The sequence below is a fragment of the Oryctolagus cuniculus genome, chromosome 2 (genome assembly GCF_964237555.1).
Source record: "Oryctolagus cuniculus chromosome 2, mOryCun1.1, whole genome shotgun sequence".
NCBI lineage: Eukaryota > Metazoa > Chordata > Mammalia > Lagomorpha > Leporidae > Oryctolagus > Oryctolagus cuniculus.
In genome coordinates, this window is record NC_091433.1 from 173764986 (window position 1) to 173782124 (window position 17139).

At 57.1% G+C, this 17139-nt stretch overlaps 1 protein-coding gene across 2 annotated transcripts in view; it reads left to right on the plus strand.

The window, feature by feature from the left end:
• The window catches only part of ALK (ALK receptor tyrosine kinase), a 775334-nt gene that overhangs the window by 726481 nt on the left and 31714 nt on the right, over positions 1-17139 (plus strand). Inside the window, exons 13-19 of one of the 2 annotated variants that reach the window (XM_051843042.2) lie at positions 4090-4240; positions 9157-9288; positions 10214-10358; positions 12800-12982; positions 14200-14298; positions 14789-14941; positions 15874-15978. In XM_051843042.2, coding sequence (XP_051699002.1) covers positions 4090-4240; positions 9157-9288; positions 10214-10358; positions 12800-12982; positions 14200-14298; positions 14789-14941; positions 15874-15978 — 968 coding nt within the window. Of the gene's footprint in view, positions 1-4089; positions 4241-9156; positions 9289-10213; positions 10359-12799; positions 12983-14199; positions 14299-14788; positions 14942-15873; positions 15979-17139 lie in introns of those variants that run through there. The other variant, XM_051843043.2, reaches the window with a different exon arrangement.

The following is a 17139-nucleotide window of genomic DNA, read 5'->3' on the forward strand; positions in this document are numbered from 1 at the left end:
GGCGAGAAGTGTGGTGCTCTGTGTTTCTCTGAGCAGGGGGCCCGTGCTCTCCTGCCCCTCCCAGGCGGGTGTGGATGCCGCCAGCAGGCTGCACACCAGCTGTGCTGTCATTTCAAGATCCAGCAGGCAGCCGCTTTGATTTGCTGCTAATTCTTTATTTAAAAAAGATTCACAACTCAATTACATCAGGTAACAATAGCTCACAGTCAATAATACAAAACGCAAACCCAATAAACATCCATTCTGACCAGGGGACATGGATTTAGATGAGGAAAAACAAAAAAATTACAGCATCAGCTCGTCGAGAACGGTATCTTGTAATTTCCAGTAAATTGGAGTCGCAGCGAGTCATTTTCCCCACTTGAGTGGCAGGTATATTAATTTCTTGTCATTTGTCAACCATCAAAAATAAATTGTTTACACGAGATGGGGAGAAGGTTTGAGACAGTAGGTCTGAGGGTGATATTCTGGCGAGATCCACAGGGTCCAGGGGGCCTCAGAAGTGCCACAGCTGCCTGGCGCGCCCACTGGCTCCCTGCAGAGGTGGGCCCTGCGTGGGACAGGGCACTCTCTACCCTACATGCCTCGGGCCATGCCCTGATCCACCTGTGACCCTGTTCTCATTCATTCTCCTCCTGCTGCCTCCAGAAGTCACTCCAGGGGAAGGAATGGACAGGCTCGTCCACAGAGGTGCATCCTGCAAGCAGCCACCATGCGTCTCTCTCTGGCGTCCGGTCACTGAATTAGGTCCCCTCCTAGACAGCGTCTCAATGAATTCTCATAGCAGCCTTTCAAGGCAGTGGTAGCATTGCTGCCCTTACGCAGTGCAAATGAGGAAACGGGCTCAGAGAGGGTGAGCGATACAGCTGGTGAGGAGCGTTGGCAGGACCAGGAGTGGGCAGGGCTGCCTCAGCACCGCTGGCACACCATTCAAGGGGGTGCTGGCTCTCAGGGTCGGTGCAGTGAACGGTCAGCATCTGGGGGGAGGCACCTGGCCCTGGATGGAAGAGCTGGGTTTGGGTCCAGGTGTGCCTGCATTAAGCCTTGCTTTGTTTTCTACAGCACACCCAAGCCAACTCATCAGCCTTGTAGCGGCCACTAGATGCTTCCAAAAGAGTGAAGCGCTAAGAGTGGAATCTCAGGCCTGCCCCACAACAAATAGCCCAGGCAGGCAGCTGCCTTCTCCCCACCACTTCAGGCCACTCCCTAGGTCGGGTTGGAAATGTGGGGCCGAGGCCACCATGCGGGGGAGTCAAGCCTAGCCACTGTCGCTGGGTTGCCATCTAGTTTGTAACTTGGAGCCGAGTGCAGCCCAGAGCCCTGCCCCATGCTTTGCCATCAGTTTGTAATCTGTTCAGATCCTCTCTTGATCCCCCATGAGGGCAGGGGTCCGTTGCTCATTTTCTGCCTCCATCGTGGAAGCTGAGGCCCCGAGAGGTTGACAAGTCGCCTTGAGACGCACAGCCGCCAGAGCAAGGACCAGAACCGGCCCAGGACTTAGAGCTTGGGCTCTTTCCATCCCATCTCACCGCCAAGAACAAGGTCAAGACATGGAGGGAGCTGGCGTTCAGATTGGGTTGAGGGGCAGGAGAATTAGGAAAGAAGGCTTAGGGAGGGGGAAAAAAAAAACCAAGGCAGGAGCAGATGGTTTGCAACGTGGGAAAGCATTCAGTGACTTGGAATGGCTGCAGACTGGGGCAAATGAATTACTATGCAAAGGCTGCAAAGATGCACATGAGGCAGACCCACACAAGCAGGAGCAGGAAGAAGTTGCCCAAGCAAACCACAAGTCCAGGTTGAAGTGGCTGTTTTGTGCAGCCTGACCAAGCCCCAGCAGCCTGGAGCCATGAGCTGGCAGAGGTAGGGCCTGTCCACATTGCTATCCCTTGACTACTGCCTCGGGAGGGCAGCCCCAGTCCCCAACACCCTCCCTCTTCCAGGCTAAATAGCCCAGCTCTTCCTCTTCCTGGGCCTTGTAATGGTTCTTGTCCCCTCGTCCATGTCTGTTGGGTCAGGAATGAGAGTGGCTGAGGGCCTGAGGGAACCGGGATGGACCAGGACTTCCTGTTTGTGCATCCGTGTAAGCTTCCCAGCAGAGCAGAGAAGGGGACACGGCCTGTTGGGAGGGGAGATGGGTGGGGTTGAAGCACAGGCTGCCACTGGCCAGCTGTGAGGCCTCACATGCTGGCTCCATCCTGTGTGCCTCAGTTTCTTCATCTGTCAAATGGGATGAGTAGCATCAATTCTATGGCTCCTGGGGTTACCCATATGCATGTCAGCGAGCACCATGCTGGGGATATGGGAGGATGCTCGAAGATTGGCCCCTCCTTCCCCGTCCACACCTCCAGGACCCCTGCCTCACCCCTGCCACTCACTCCAGTCAAGCACCCCTTGGACTTCCTGCCGCTTCACTTCCGGTCACACAAGCCCTGACTCCCACCCTTCACTGCTGTCTGCCTGTCTCAGAGAGAAATACCTGTCAGCTGTACCATGAGGCCGACCTCCGTGGTGACTGCCATCACCTCCACACCCCAGAGCCAGCTGTGGCCTCCAGCTGCTGGCATGCCCCTGCCCTGCACCTCGCTGCTGGCCCTGGGCACCTGGTGACCCTCGCTTGGGGCAGAGACTTGCCGCTTTTCTGGGGTGCTCGCCCCAGTCTCCTCTAGGAGTTCAGGAAGGAAGACTTTGTTCTTCGTTGCACTCTTGGAAGCAGCTGGGCCTCTGAGAGGGTGAGCAGGCAGGAAACCGTGCACTCTGGCCGGGGGACCCCAGAATCTCCTCTGCTTTGCCTCCTCTGGGTAGCAATGAGGTTTCTCTTGTTATTCCAAGTGTCTCCCCGGTTTCTTCGGAAGCCCCTCCAGGTCCTGGAGCCTGTTTCAGTCTCCTCTTGCCTACACAGCCTGAGGCCATTCTGATGCTTGATAGCTCAAGTCAGTACCCTGGGCACCTGCACCAGGGCAGTGGGCACCAGATTCTCCATTTGGCTTCCAAGAGAACTCAGTCCCTTCCCTGTCACATGAGCAAACCGCCAACCCCCACCCCACCCCGGGCTTGATTCTGCAGAAAGCATGTGAGCGCAACATGGAACATTTCCTAGAACTACAGATGAGAAGCCACTGTGCGTGCACATGGGCAAAGCTGTCTTGCTGCTCCTCCTAGTTCTTCATAAAGGACCTTGGATGCAAGTACAAAGGACATGGAAATCCCCCAGAGTGCCTCTCCCTGGCAGCTGGTCTCCGGAGAAGCATTTGTTAGCTGGGACACGAACTGTCTTCAAAGCACGCCACGCTTCTGACACGGTTCACGAATTGAGTTCTGTTCTTCCCAATCCTTGCTTGATTTCATCCTGACAGCCTCCAGCACAGCAGAAGCCCTGCCTCAACCACACAGCCTGTTTCTGTCTGCATCGTGATGGGCTGTTTGTTGTCTGCACACACACTGCTCCAGAAGGCGTGGCTGGTGGGGTGGGAGAGGCAGTCTGCGCTGGGAAACCCTGCTGTCCTCCATCAAGCCTCCCTCTGGACCTCACGGCTGTGGCTTCCACTGATAATGATGGTGATGATGGTGATGATGATGATGGACATAAATCCTTCTTGAGTGCTTATTACGTGTCAGCCACAATCTAATGTGCACGTCTGAATTCCCTTCCTCGTCCTACACATGTTCCCTTATCCCCAGGGTGCACATGTGGGGCGGCGGGGGACAGGAGGGTCATGTATCTAAGATCACATGAGTCCTTTGGTCTTGGACAGGAAAACCCACACTGGGGAAACCTAGGTATTCATGATGCTGTTATCCCATCACTCCCTATTAATGTGGAATCTCCCTCTCTCTCCCTCCTTCTCTCTCCCACACCCCTTACTAGTCCTTACTAGGCTGAGACACTTCCTGTCCCCCTCTGAACTGGCCTGTCCTCTGCTGACAGCGTCCTCTCCTGCTGGCTCCCAGGGCCGCTGCGGGCAAGGACCCTCAGACATGGTGGGATGACATGATGCCCCAGAAGCTGCTGGGTCAGCAGGAAGAGGGGCTGTCTCCATCTCCGTCATCTCCACTCAGTGGCAGGGGCCCGTGTGCTTTGTCCCATTGCAGCATCTCGGGCTATGGAGCCGCTGGCGGGAAAGGCGGGAAGAACACCATGATGCGGTCCCATGGCGTGTCTGTGCTAGGCATCTTCAACCTGGAGAAGGACGACATGCTCTACATCCTGGTTGGGCAGCAGGGCGAGGACGCCTGCCCCAGCGTAAGTGTCCCAAGCGGGGGTTTCTCCCTAACACTCACCAGGACCAGGGGCGACCCCTTGGAGGGCACCTACATCTGACCTGCTTCCCTGGGTCTGCCTACCAGTGCCCCTCCCATCCTGGGCAGATGCCATGTGGCCTGGGAGGCCCACGTCCCCATGGGGACCATGGCCCAGGCTGGGTTTGCTGAGTGACCCTCAACACTGAAAGACTGAATCCTGCTTGGGTATGGTCAGTGGTCATTCTTCTCCGCACTAGTGTGAGAGCCCAGGTCCTGAGCATTCATGCAAGGGTGCTGTCTTCTTTAGCTGTCTTACTATCAACAGGAAAATGCCAGCTTCAACATTTCTTGTTCGGCTCAAAAGTCGGACTCACGGCTACGTGCAGATGTAGATCAAAGCCCAGAGAAAGTTCTGGAAGACGCAGATGACTAAATTATACAGATAACCAATTGGGAGGGCTTTATCAGTAATGCCTGCAGCTGTTACAAAGAGTGTATCTGTACACTAGTCATCATTTGTGCGATTAAGCTAAACAATAATAATACTAATAAGGCATAGACTGATAACTGGAATTCCTTGTGGCCCTCCTTGCTCACTTAACGATGAGGAAAATGGAGGCCACAGTGGAAAGGGGCATGACCAAGGTCACTCACAACGTAGTGCAAAGCAGAGACCTGCACCCTGTACTTCACTGGGCCTGGGTTTCAGCTGCCTCTTCCCCAGTTCTGCTTGCAGCCACTACTGGGCAAGGCTCTGCAGCCCCCAAAAAGCACCCCTTTTCTGACCCCTCTACAGTGTCGAGAAAGCCCAGACTGGCCTGACACTACCAGGAGAATGAGATGGTGGGGACTAATTCCTCAGCAGTCGGACCAATTCCACACACCCCAGTGATTGTATCTTGCCTGCCACAGGGGGTTCAGGGCCCTGGCAGTGCTGGTTGTCCCTGGGGGCTGGTCTCCAGGTCACCTGAGCACAGCTTTTGCTGGAAGCAAGGCGGGCTACCCTAGGACTGTGTTCAGCACTCAGGACAGCTCCTCCTCTGAGCGCGTCTTTGAGGAATTGATTGCCCTGGAGGTCAGATGTGGGAACCAGGGCTACTGAGAAAGCAATTCAGTTCCACAAAATAAACTTTGGCTCCTAAGAACCAGGCTGGGGAGCCCAGGAAACAGCAAGAATAAAGTTCAGGCCTCCTCCCTCACCCCACCCCCTTCCAGGGCTAGGCAACAGCAATACACTTCGAAGGCATAGCCTTCCGTGGGAGAAATGTCTCCACTCCAACTTTTATTTAGTAACAATAATCAGGACTTTCCAACCTGTTCTAATATATTAAGTCATTAAATTACAGGCTGCTGTAATTTCCCAGGAATTTATTGAGTGCTAATGTAATTCTTTCATCTAAGCAGAACGGTTGCATCGACTTCTACAGAGGACTTTTACTTGATTGGATTGTAATCAGTTATGTCTTTTCACAGGACCACGTGTGCTTTTTTTTAATTCAATTGTAATCTACTTGTTCCTCTGGGTTGCTGCACTTTATCATTTTTATTAATCAACCTACTTACTCTCCAACTTTGTAGATGGGTTGTAGAGTCCCACAGCCAGCAAGAGAAGTAATTCTCAGCCAGGGGTGAGGACAGCCCCCTCTGCTGGTGGGACCGAGCATAGCTCGGGCGCATGGGGGAAGGAACTGGTCTTCCACAGCTTGCTCTGCACCTCTCCCGTGAGGAGTCACCAGCACAGGGAGAACAGACCGTGGTCAGGCACCATCCCCCCACCAGTTGTCCCTGGGCGGAAAAACGAAGACTATGCAAGAGAACAGAGTGGACTCTAAGCGTTACACGGCTTTGCTGGTTCATCTGCCCTTTTGTGGCCAGTTGCTCCTCCTGTGTGCCTGGCCACAACATGTCAGCTCCTGGTGCCTGGAGTGGGCGCTGGCTGCTGGAAGCGTCCACACCTCTCAGCCCAGACCTGTCCTGGTGGCGTGGGTCTAAATCAAGGCCTCTGGACTGTGCCTCTGCACGCACGTGCAGCAGATAACTCCCCGTGGCTGTGCTGTGCCTTGCAGGGCGGCTGGCAGTGTCCCTGTCGGTGTCCCTGTCTGTGTCTGTGTAGTATCACCCCCTTCCTCCAAGGAAGGACAATCAGAAATGCCTCCAGACAGCTCCACATGTCCCCAGGGAGAGCAACACCCTCACCCTCAGGGCCAGTACCCTGAAGGGCCAGCCCACGACCCACAGTGCTCGCCACTTACTCAGATTGATTCAACAAATGTTTACTGAGTACCTACTACAGGGCATCACTGTCCTGGAAACTTGGGATGTATCCATGAAAAAATGGAAGAAAGAAAGAAAGAAAGGTCTTTGCTCTCAAGGAAATTACTTCTGAGCAGGGGAAGGAGGGATGGACAGACCATAAGAAGCAAGCATAAGTCCTGAGAATGTCCAGAGGAAAACTCTATCTGCAGAAGGGAGGCTGGACTTGGGCAGCAGGTGGCTTTTTTTTAAAAGGATTTTATTTACTTATTGATCTGAGAGGTAGAATTACAGATATAGAGAGAGACACAGAGAGAGGTCTTCCATCCACTGGTTCACTTCCCAGATGGCCACAGTGGCCAGAGCTGGGCTAATCCAAAGCCAGGAGCCAGGAGCTTCTTCCAGGTCTCCCATGTGGGTGCAGGGGCCCAAGCAGAGAGCTGAATTGGAAGAGGAGCAGCTGGGATTAGAACCGGTACCCATATGGGATACTGGCGCCACAAGCAGAGGCTTAGCCCACTACACCACAGCACTGGCCGAGCAGGCAGCTTTAAGTAGGGTGCTCAAGGGAAGCCTATTGAAAAAGTGATAGCTATGTCAAGTCAAGGATACTACCTGGATAAAGAGTGACCAGGCAAAGGTCACGTACCCAAGGTGGGGGGAGTGCATGTGTGCTCACAGCAGCACCAGTGGAGGGAGCAGAGAGGATGGGTGGGATTGGGCCGCTGTGAGGATCTGACAAGGGGGCAAGGCCAGCGGGGTGAGCTGCCTCACCCAGCGTGGCCCAGCAGATCTCTGGCAGAGCCAGCAGGATCTCTGCCTGGATCCCATACCCTGTGCTCTGCCCAGCTGATAGCCCACAGCCTCCCTGGGCCCACCAGACAGGCCCCAGGGTGTGCCCCTCTCGGCTCCCAATGGCCCCAGGCTGCTGGGGGCAGGGTTCCCTCCCAGCAGAGAGCAACGCTGCACTAACCAGCAAGAAATGGCAGCTCGCTACAAGAGCGATTTACAGCCTTCCACCCACACTAAATCCACTCTAAAAAATATCAAATTATTTCCATCATTAAATCCAAAATGCCATAAAACAGATTGCATCTCAGCTATTTATCTGGAAATTTCTCCAGTACTCACTGCCAATACCCCTGAATGCGTTAGCGTAAGGAGGGGCTCAAGATGAATTGCCATGTCCACTGGCTGGTTACACAGCAGTATTCAATGGAAATGTGATGTTTTATTGGCTTTTTTTTTCTATTGAGTAAAAGAGAAGTCATTTCCCTCTGAGGTCAGGCTTCTGTTTGGAGAACTTTTCAAAGCCGTGGTGACTGACAGCTGGGCGTGGCTGTTCTTGATGCACTGCTCTCCTTGTCTGGGGCTGGCAGGGTTCTGAAGCAGAAGCTTCCAGCCCGGTCCAGAGGCGCTGAGACCCCTGAATCCCCACCAGGAGTGCAAGAGCACCTCGAAAAGGTCCTTGGGAAATTGAAATTTGAAAAGCAAGCTTATTCATATTTTTGTGCACAAAGATTTGGAGATCCACGTGGAGCTTTTTCGTAAAATAAGCATGTTTTCCTGAACTTTTCAAAGAGCCCTCATAGACGTGAATTTCAGAAATGATTCTGCACGAAAACAAGCTCATCTTTTCATTCCATTTTCCGCAAACTTCTTGAAGTCACCTCCTGGGCGTGGGCTCAGAAGGTCAGCAGCCGCCCACTTGCTGCCTGGCAGGAGGGAGACCTGGAGCCGGACACAACCTCGGCCTGCCCCGCAGCCTGTGGTCGCCACTCCCACTCCCCACTGGGGGGCCAGGGATGAGTGTCCCCTCAATACTCACCCCAGGGCAGGCAGGGCAGCCAGACCCTCTGATTCCAGGGTCCCCATGGCAGACCCTGGAGCTCTGTGTGGGGCTCTACCAGGGATTCCCAGAGGCAAGAAATGGGACGTGAATGGGAGGAGTGAGACGTCCAAACAGCGGAGCTGGGAAAATCCGAATCTGGTCTCTCTCTGTTCTGCTGGTTTTTCCCATGATGCTCAGAACTGTAATGTGCACAAAGCGCTCATGGCCCTCCACTGCCTAGGTGATGAAGTCCTGCTCCAGCCGTGAGCTGGCTGTCCAGGAGAACTCCCTCCGCCTGCCCTGGTGGGCACCCTCCAGCCCTGTCTCAGCACATACAACCTTTGTCCCCTCCGCTTCTGAGTCCACAGGACCCTAACAGTTCCTCCTGGACCATCCCTCTGTCCTACAATGGATTTTTCCAAGCCAAAGAGACTGGTGCTTTTCCCCAAAACCCCACTCACCTTCCCTCTGGGCTCATGCTGCTTTCTCTTCTCTCTTCGTAGTGTCTTCACCTTCCCCCACTCCATGCTGAAACGTATCCCTAGCCTTTGGAGCCCAACCAAAAGCCACCTCCTGCAGGCAGTCCTCCCTGATCACTAGTCAGCAATAAAGGCCCACTCGCCCTCTCTTAGCTTCTCTGAGCATTAGTACCTACAGCATTCCTGTGGTTCTTCCCCAAAACCATTATTTGTGTGTATTTCTGCCCTTCTAACATCAATTGTAAGCTATTTGAGAAATAGTCAGATCCCATCTTTAGGTGTAGAACGTCTGTCTTCTGCAATGTGGAGAACTCCAGCTTGGGCACAAACCCAATGTGCTTATTGTTTCTACAGACAAACCAGTTAATTCAGAAAGTCTGCATTGGCGAGAATAACGTGATAGAGGAAGAGATCCGTGTGAACAGAAGCGTGCACGAGTGGGCAGGAGGAGGAGGAGGGGGCGGTGGAGCCACCTACGTGTTTAAGGTAAGGTCTGCTCTGCTGGGTTCCCAAGGGCGGGGATTTCTGTGCACTGGAGCCTGGGATAGAAACCACCCCCCCCCCTTACCCCATTCTAAGGTGAGCAGACTGAGAGCCAGTGGGAAGCAGGGTCTGCGTGGCCCAGGAAGGGTGGCCCTTCTCTTGCTGATTGGCCGCTCGGTTCCCCCGCGCTGGGCCTCTGCCACCCAGGTGTCCAGCTCCAGAGGCCTCCTGTGCCCCCTGGGTCAGCTCTCGGGGCTGCATGGACTCTTCTGACATCGTCACAGCCAGGCCAGAAACTAAAGGCAGAGGCCGCCTGCTAAGTCTTCCTCCGACAACAGTGATGCTCAAGGCTTCCCCTTGAGCCCCAAGTGTGGGGAGGGAGGAGAGAGCAGAGAGACCTCTCTAATCACCCGCCTCCAAGACCCCTCACCCAGGCTCATCTCAGGAGCTTCGGGAAAGGGGCCGAGGCGGGCAGCCCCTAAGATCGATCCCCACCTCCTAGTATTGACAGACGAGGGGTCTTCAACAAGTTCATGGGAAATGTGCATCCTGAAAAAGCTATGCCTGGATTTCAATTTTCTTGCACCAAAATAGACATCTTTTATTCTATTTTCATGAACTTTTGGAAGTCCCCTTGTATGTATAATTTATGCATCACTCATGTATTATTTACGGCATATGTTAGCATGTGTATACAAACACATGCCCTGGTGGTTTTGTGCCTCTGGCTGAACCCGGGATGGCAGAGAAGATGGTCGGAGGGGGGGCCCATGGGTCCTCGCCACAGCAGTGCAGAGCACGCCACCACCAAGAGGTCAGCCCACTGCCTGACGCTGAGCCAGGCATCTACACCAAGACCTGGGCTCAGGGGCCCCCCGAGAGGAAGGCCAGCTCTGTGTCTCAGTTTCTGACTGTGTGCCCCGGCCAGATGAAGGATGGCGTGCCCGTGCCCCTGATCATTGCGGCCGGCGGTGGCGGCAGGGCCTATGGGGCCAAGACAGACACCTTCCACCCAGAGAGACTGGAAAATAACTCCTCGGTCCTGGGGCTGAACGGCAACTCCGGAGCCGCAGGTAAAGCCCCCTGAACCCGTCCCTCCCCTCTCCCTCCCCCCACCAGACCAGCTCACAGGGACTGTATGGGCTTCAGCGCAGGCCCAGGACGTTCCACACCAGAATGTGGCTTGGTCACGGGGCCCACAGCTGGGAGCTCTGAGTTCGGGGCCAAGATCGATGCAGGGAGAACAGGCGGCATCCTGGAGTCCCTGGAGGCCTCTTGGCTGACCTGGGGCTTGGACTTGCACAAGGTCCCCGAGAAAAAGGCACAGGGTCAGCCAGCCAGACCCTCAGCAATTGCTAAGGCCTCCCCTGAGGCGCCCCCTTCCTCCAGGGGCATAGGGCCCCCTCCTTAGGGGTGAATGGATGAGAGAAATCTGAGCCAGGTCGGGCCTCCCAGACTCCCTATGCTATGGACCCCCAGGCCCCAGGCTGCCAGCCACAAACATACCCATGGGCCCCTGCTCCCTTGATGGGAGCCAGTGACCAAACCAGGGGGGGGCCGTGAAGTCTCCGAGGCAGCCGTCACTAGAGAGAGCACATGCGATTCCCTTTTGCATTTGCTCCTTTCTACAACCAGCCTGAGGGAGCATCTTTGAAAACATTTAGGATCTAGACTTAATTTAAACAAATGCTCAAACTATCCCTCCAGTGGAGAGATGGCTAGAGAGAGAAGAAAGAGCAGAACCTGTCCCAGGGTGCCCAGGACTGTTGTGAGGCCACCGTTTGCAGTGTAGAGGATTTATTTTGGCTAACATGTTTCTGAGTGTCAAGAGCATGGCACCGGCGTCTTCTCAGCTTCTGGTGAGGCCCCAGGCTGCTCCGTGCCCGCCAGGAAAGCAGAAGGGGAGGCAGGCACAGGCGAGGAGGGGGAGGCGGAGGAGCTGGCCCACTGCCTCATGACTGGTTCTCCCAGGAAGAAGACTTCCCCAGAGTGAGCTGACCCCATGAGGGCCCCACCTCCCAACACCACTACTTTGGCATCCAAGTTCCAGCAGAAGCTTTGCTGGGGCCAAACCTCATGCCAGCCATACTCGTGAGCTACACAGTGCCCCTTGCCCCTACGTCGCTGAGTACGCTTACACGCTCACTGTGCTCAAGTCCTGCCCAGCCGCCAGAGGCCACATCAGGTCCCTATCAGAACAGAGAGGTGTCCTCCTGCAGTGACATCAACAGCCTTCACAGACCCCGCCCTGTGGAACCCACATCTGTCACCCAGCCCTGAGTTGACCGAGTCCCTCCACCTGCCTGCAGGCCCAGCTCCGCCTGTCCCTGTCGTACGACCGAGCTTGATCCTGATCTCAGCTTGGATTTGAACCCTAGCAGAGTAGCCACCTCCACCAGAGCTCCCACCACCTCCGTGTCCCTCTGCTAACCCCCTCTGGGTTGGGGGAAACTCAGCAGCTGAAGATTCTTCCCGGACCCAGTTAACTCAGGTCCAGCCGTCCCGCACACTACTGTTTCGGTTCCTTCTGCGTCGGCCTCCAGGGCCCCCCACCACTGTCATCTGCTGAAGCAGGAAGGCCTCCCAGGAGGGTGTTGGGGGTGGATGCTTGTTGCAAGGTCATAGGGAACAATGTTGGAGTGGTGGATAATCCTGGATTCTCAAGGGCCAGCGGGGGCAGAGCGGCAGGGGGAGAATCCCTGGGGTCCTCCCATGGCCACATCCAACCTCAGCTCGGCAGACATCTGCTCTGCAAGAGTTCAGAGCACCTCACACGTGGGGAAGCCCCTCCCCAGTGGCTGCCATGGTTGCCCCGATGTCCCCCACCCCTGCCTCTCCTCCACTCCTGACCTCTGAGCAGCCCAGAGCAGCACAAGCCGAGTGTGAGGCCCTCCACGTGCCTGCGTCCTGCCTGACCAGCTCCCGTGATCCTCACACGTGGCTGGGTGTAAGGATTTCACACACTCACCGTCTCCTTTGACCCTAACGTCAACCCCAAGGATGGGTCTTCATTATCCCAAGGAGACAGATGAAGAAGCTGAGGCTCCACCCGTGGTTTCCAGTCACTGACAGTAATGCCCTCTGGGCTTGAGTGCAGAGGCCGCCCCAAGATTGGCGGCTCCAGTTCTTGCCGGGACAGGAAGAGGTTTGAGGAAACAATGAGAATGGAGGCCCAGTGCTTTCAGGGGCTGGCAGGCACGAGGAGAAGCAGAGGAGCCGGCTCGGCGTCCTGCTGCCCCGCCCCCTGTCCCATCCTGCTTCTGTGCCAGGGAGCAGACAGGCAGCAGAGGCACAAGGCACGCTGTCCTCCCTGGGGCCAATGGCACACCCCCTGGCTATCCAGATGCGGGCTCCAAAGCCCCTGGGCCCCCCCCCGCTGGAGAGAGTCCTGGGCACTGGCATGGGTGGGGGCTCCCCTCAAAGTGCGCCTGTCCCACTGCCTTCCCCAGGGCGGGCTGAGCCGAGCCACCAATGACCTCACGACCTCATGGTGTCCTCTGGTCTCTCCCCGCAGGCGGCGGAGGTGGCTGGAATGATAACACTTCCTTGCTCTGGGCTGGAAAGTCTTTGCTGGAGGGAGCCACCGGAGGACATTCCTGCCCCCAGGCCATGAAGAAGTGGGGGTGGGAGACAAGAGGGGGTTTCGGAGGGGGTGGAGGGGGGTGCTCCTCCGGTGGAGGAGGCGGAGGATACATAGGTAAAGATGATTCGTGTTCAAGGTGTCACTCCCTCCCCCTCTTAGTCCTAGGCACCTCACCTCCCTGTCTGCTCCCGCCCTTCCCCCCCTCCCCGGCCGCCCCAGTGGGTGTGGGCCATGATGTCACTGCACGCCACCCCCAGCCAGAGGCAGCGTGTTGGCTTCCAAGCGAGCACCCTGCCTCCAGGCTGCCCTAGAGTCAGCATCAAGATCCCTCAGGATCCTTGATCTCCCCCAAAGCCAACCATCAAGGGGCTTTGGCTTCCCGGGTGCTTCTCGGAGCCACCTGTAAGGACTCGCTGGCCTGAGCACCTCAGAGCCCGGATGGCCCATCCCCAGGCCTCCCTCTGGATGGCTGGGCCGTGCCAGCTCCTTCAGGGACCAGCTGCGGTGGCCCAGACCCCTCCTTCTCCCTCCCCCGCTCCAGCCACCAGCTGCCAGGAAGGCGCAGCTCGCTTGCTCACCAAAGGGAGCTACTCTGAGGGCCACTGCGGGCAGCCGCAGCCCAGCCCCCAGCAAGCAGCCGGCCACTGGCCCAGCTGTGTCCTAGCGCCTTCCAGAGCTGAGAGGCTGGGAGGCCGAGTCCCGCCCCCCAGACTAGGACACAATGCATGCCCGCACTGTGACGTTCGTGTCTGTGTTTGGCTTTGATGCTGTCTTACCCACATGCTGTTCCTCTCCAAGCCCCAGAGGGAGGGCGGGAGGGAGTCCCTGGGGGGGAGTCCCAAGATCACCCAACCCCAGATGAATGGAGGGACGGGAGCCTCCAGGCACAGAGCTCATGGCCCCACGGCCAAACCCTGACCCCCTGAGACTGGAGAGCAGCCCCTTAGCTATTCTCTCCTGCCCCTGCCTGAAGTGGGTGCCGAGGGTGCATCCCCACCTGGGCACTCGAGAACTTTCCAGACTGCTAGTCACACTGACTCCTTCCTAGGGGGACTCCAGCAGAGTGGTGGAGACCCTCCCACCCCCGTTGGAGCAGGCCACAGCCTGGAGGGAAACATGGTCCATGCCTCTCCAAGCCTCTCCCAGCCGCTCCCAGCCCTCGTCCCAAGGCAGCATCTGTGCCCTGAGCCTCCCTTCCCTCCCACCTCGCCTGCCCCTGAGCCCCCAGGGACCCCTGGCCTGGGCAAAGCTGCACGCCCCGCTTCTGCGCATGTGTGTGGAGGTTGTGACGCCCACCCCTTTGTGTTAAACTCTGCCCTGGTTTGCCACAGGCGGCAACGCAGCCTCAAACAATGACCCTGAGATGGATGGGGAAGATGGGATTTCATTTATCAGTCCACTGGGCATCCTGTACACCCCAGCTTTGAAAGGTACCCCTCTGTGTGGGTCCCCCAGCAAGGTGACACCCCAGGGTCCCTCTGAGCCCAGGATACAAAGGACAACAAGGGGTCTCTCACAGACAAGACTTCCTGCCCCGGGCTTCTGGGGGTCAGATTGTGTGGTTTAATGCAGACAGGGAGGCAGAATACTGTCCCCTAGACACTCCCAGAAAATGCAGCGGGGACAGCCCATGTCCCTGTCCCAGCCCACCTCAGAGGCACGCATGAGGACTCTCCCATGTCACATAAAACTGCTCGTGTCCCTGGACACCCACCTGCCCTCTGTCCAAGCGCCACACTCCAGATGCACTGGAAGACTGCCCCAGACAGAGCGGTGCTCCCAGTGGCAGTGGGACTGGGACTGGGAACCAAAGAATCACCCCCCCCCCCGAGACCCCTAGAGACAGAGCCCAGGGCTGGGCATGGGTGCAAGGTGCACTCCCCAGGTTCAGCCAAGACTGACCCTGCCTCCTTGTCACAGTGATGGAGGGCCATGGGGAAGTGAATATTAAACATTACCTAAACTGCAGTCACTGTGAGGTAGACGAATGTCACATGGACCCGGAGACCCACAAGGTCATCTGCTTCTGTGACCACGGAACGGTGCTGGCCCAGGACGGCGTCTCCTGTGTTGGTAAGAGGGTGGGGCCAGGGGAGGGGAGGGCCCAGAGCTGAGCTTTGCACACTGCTCCAGTTGGTTCTAGGACTCGGTTTTGTGAGCATCCTGTCCCTGCCTGGCCTGTGCAGCGTGGTGTTCTGAGGACGGGGGCAGGAGGGGCTGAACAGGAAATGTGTTGAAGACATGGAAACGTCATCTGGCCCCGCTCCTGGCCCAGGGCCTAGCCCCCCGCCATCGCCCTGCTCATCCCACCTCCACCGGAACACCCCGGTGACAGGGACCTCAGGACTCCTAAGTCAGTCTGCTCAGAGCCAGGACTCTGTTCCTCTCACAGCTTTCCCTGCTGGTCTCAGACATGCGCGTGCTTCTCTCTCCTCCAAGTCTTAGTCCAGACTAAGTCACACAATTGTTTTGAGTGGTTCAGGAAGATACGCTTCCATGTCTCCTCCCCACCCTACTGCCCCTCTTCTGGGTGTGATCCAGCTGCCAGGGCCCCCTTTGAAGTGTGGTGTCTGGAATACCAGCACCAGGCAGTCTGACTAGCAGGGGCACATAGGACCACACCCCGCTATGGGCCCTGCTCCTGGTACCCAGAGGTTGTCACTGGCCGCATGCTCTGTTCCGTCATACAGAGCCCAAGGCCGCGGAGCCTGTGCCATCCCCACTGTGGCTTCACGTCCGTCCTCATCCTCTAGGTACAGTGATGTTGTGGCCCAGCATCCAGAAGCTGACACACATCTCCGTTCAGTCCCCACCCCCACCCAAAAGCTGCAAGGCTGTAAAGCTGGGATGAGCCCGCTTCCCTGAAAGGGAGGCTGTGACAGGGTCTCTGGGAGTGGAAGGGAGCAAGCAGCTGTTGTCTTAGCTGGGGAGGGTGCTTCTGATGTGGGACCAGTCCCCAGGAGAGCGAGCACGGTTGTCATGCCCCATGGGCAACTGTCTTCCAGTGTCACCCACTGCGGAGCCCCACCTGCCGCTGTCGCTGATCCTCTCTGTGGTCACCTCTGCCCTAGTGGCCGCCCTGGTCCTGGCTTTCTCAGGCATCATGGTCGGTGAGTGCCCCAGAGCCCCCTGGGATTTCCGGGGGAGGGGGACGTGGGTCTGGGGCAACTGAGCAGCGTCTCAGGCTACACCACGGAAGCCCAGATGCCACTGTGTCCTGCTAGGCCCTAGAGTAGTGGCAGGTGGTGATGAGGGCAGCCCCAGCTAAGCCAGGATGGCAGCTCCCAGACCTCCACCCACCAGAGCGGCAGCAGCCCCAGATTTGGAAGCTCAGCCCCCTGTGTGGCCTCCTGGCTGCTCAGGGGGGTAGGGAACCTCGTTGGTGGCTGCCTGATGGATGAAGCTCTCCCCACCAGAGCCCTCCGTAGCCTCCTGTGCTGCAGTGGGCGCAGCTCCCTCCGTAATGCTCAAGCCCTCTCTCCCCAGAGCCTCCCACTCGAGCAAAGGGAAGGGAGAGTCCATTTGTGAGTGTGTTTCCATTCCACCCATGAGCCAAGGTGAACGGGGCTGCAGGGCACAGAGGGCTCAGTGTGGTGCAGCCAGGCTCTCGCTGATGCCCAGGACAGATGGCAGAGGGAGAGGCACCCAGCCGCACTCAGAGCGAGGGGATGGCAACACGTGCCTGTCCCCATACGGTGCCATCCTTCAAAGGGTAATAAGAGCCGGCACTTAATGCCTGCTGCCTGCGTGCCTGGCATTTTATACCCTGCAGTGCCTTCAGTCCTCAGGTGCCCCCCAGCCATGGCTGACCCATTCCATCAGAGAGGAAACATCCCAGGCCAGCGCTGAGCCTGCCCCTGACGCAGGACACCCCCTCTGAGTCCCAGTCTCTCCTACGGGACAGCCTCCGTGTGGCAGTGGTGGCTGAGGATGCCACCCTAGGGAGTGGGGAGTGGGGGACCTAGGAAAGCAGGACAGGAGTTGCTGTCCTGCCTTCAGGGAGGGGAACCCAGGTCCAAAGAGGTCACATGACCTGGCCCACTCCGCCTGTAAGGAAAAGAGGTGGAATTAGAGCCCAGGTTCTCAGACCTCGCCACAGCCAACCAGGACCCCAGGCACCCCTGCCCAGCGACCAAGCACAGCAGCGGGCCAACGCAGGTCCCTTTCTGAGGGACACAGAAGTCCTCTGATGGCCAGTTGTGGGTCCTGGACTGCGCAGCAGCCGTGCCGGGACCTCCTCAGGCTGCTTGTGCCCATCTTGGCTGCCTGGC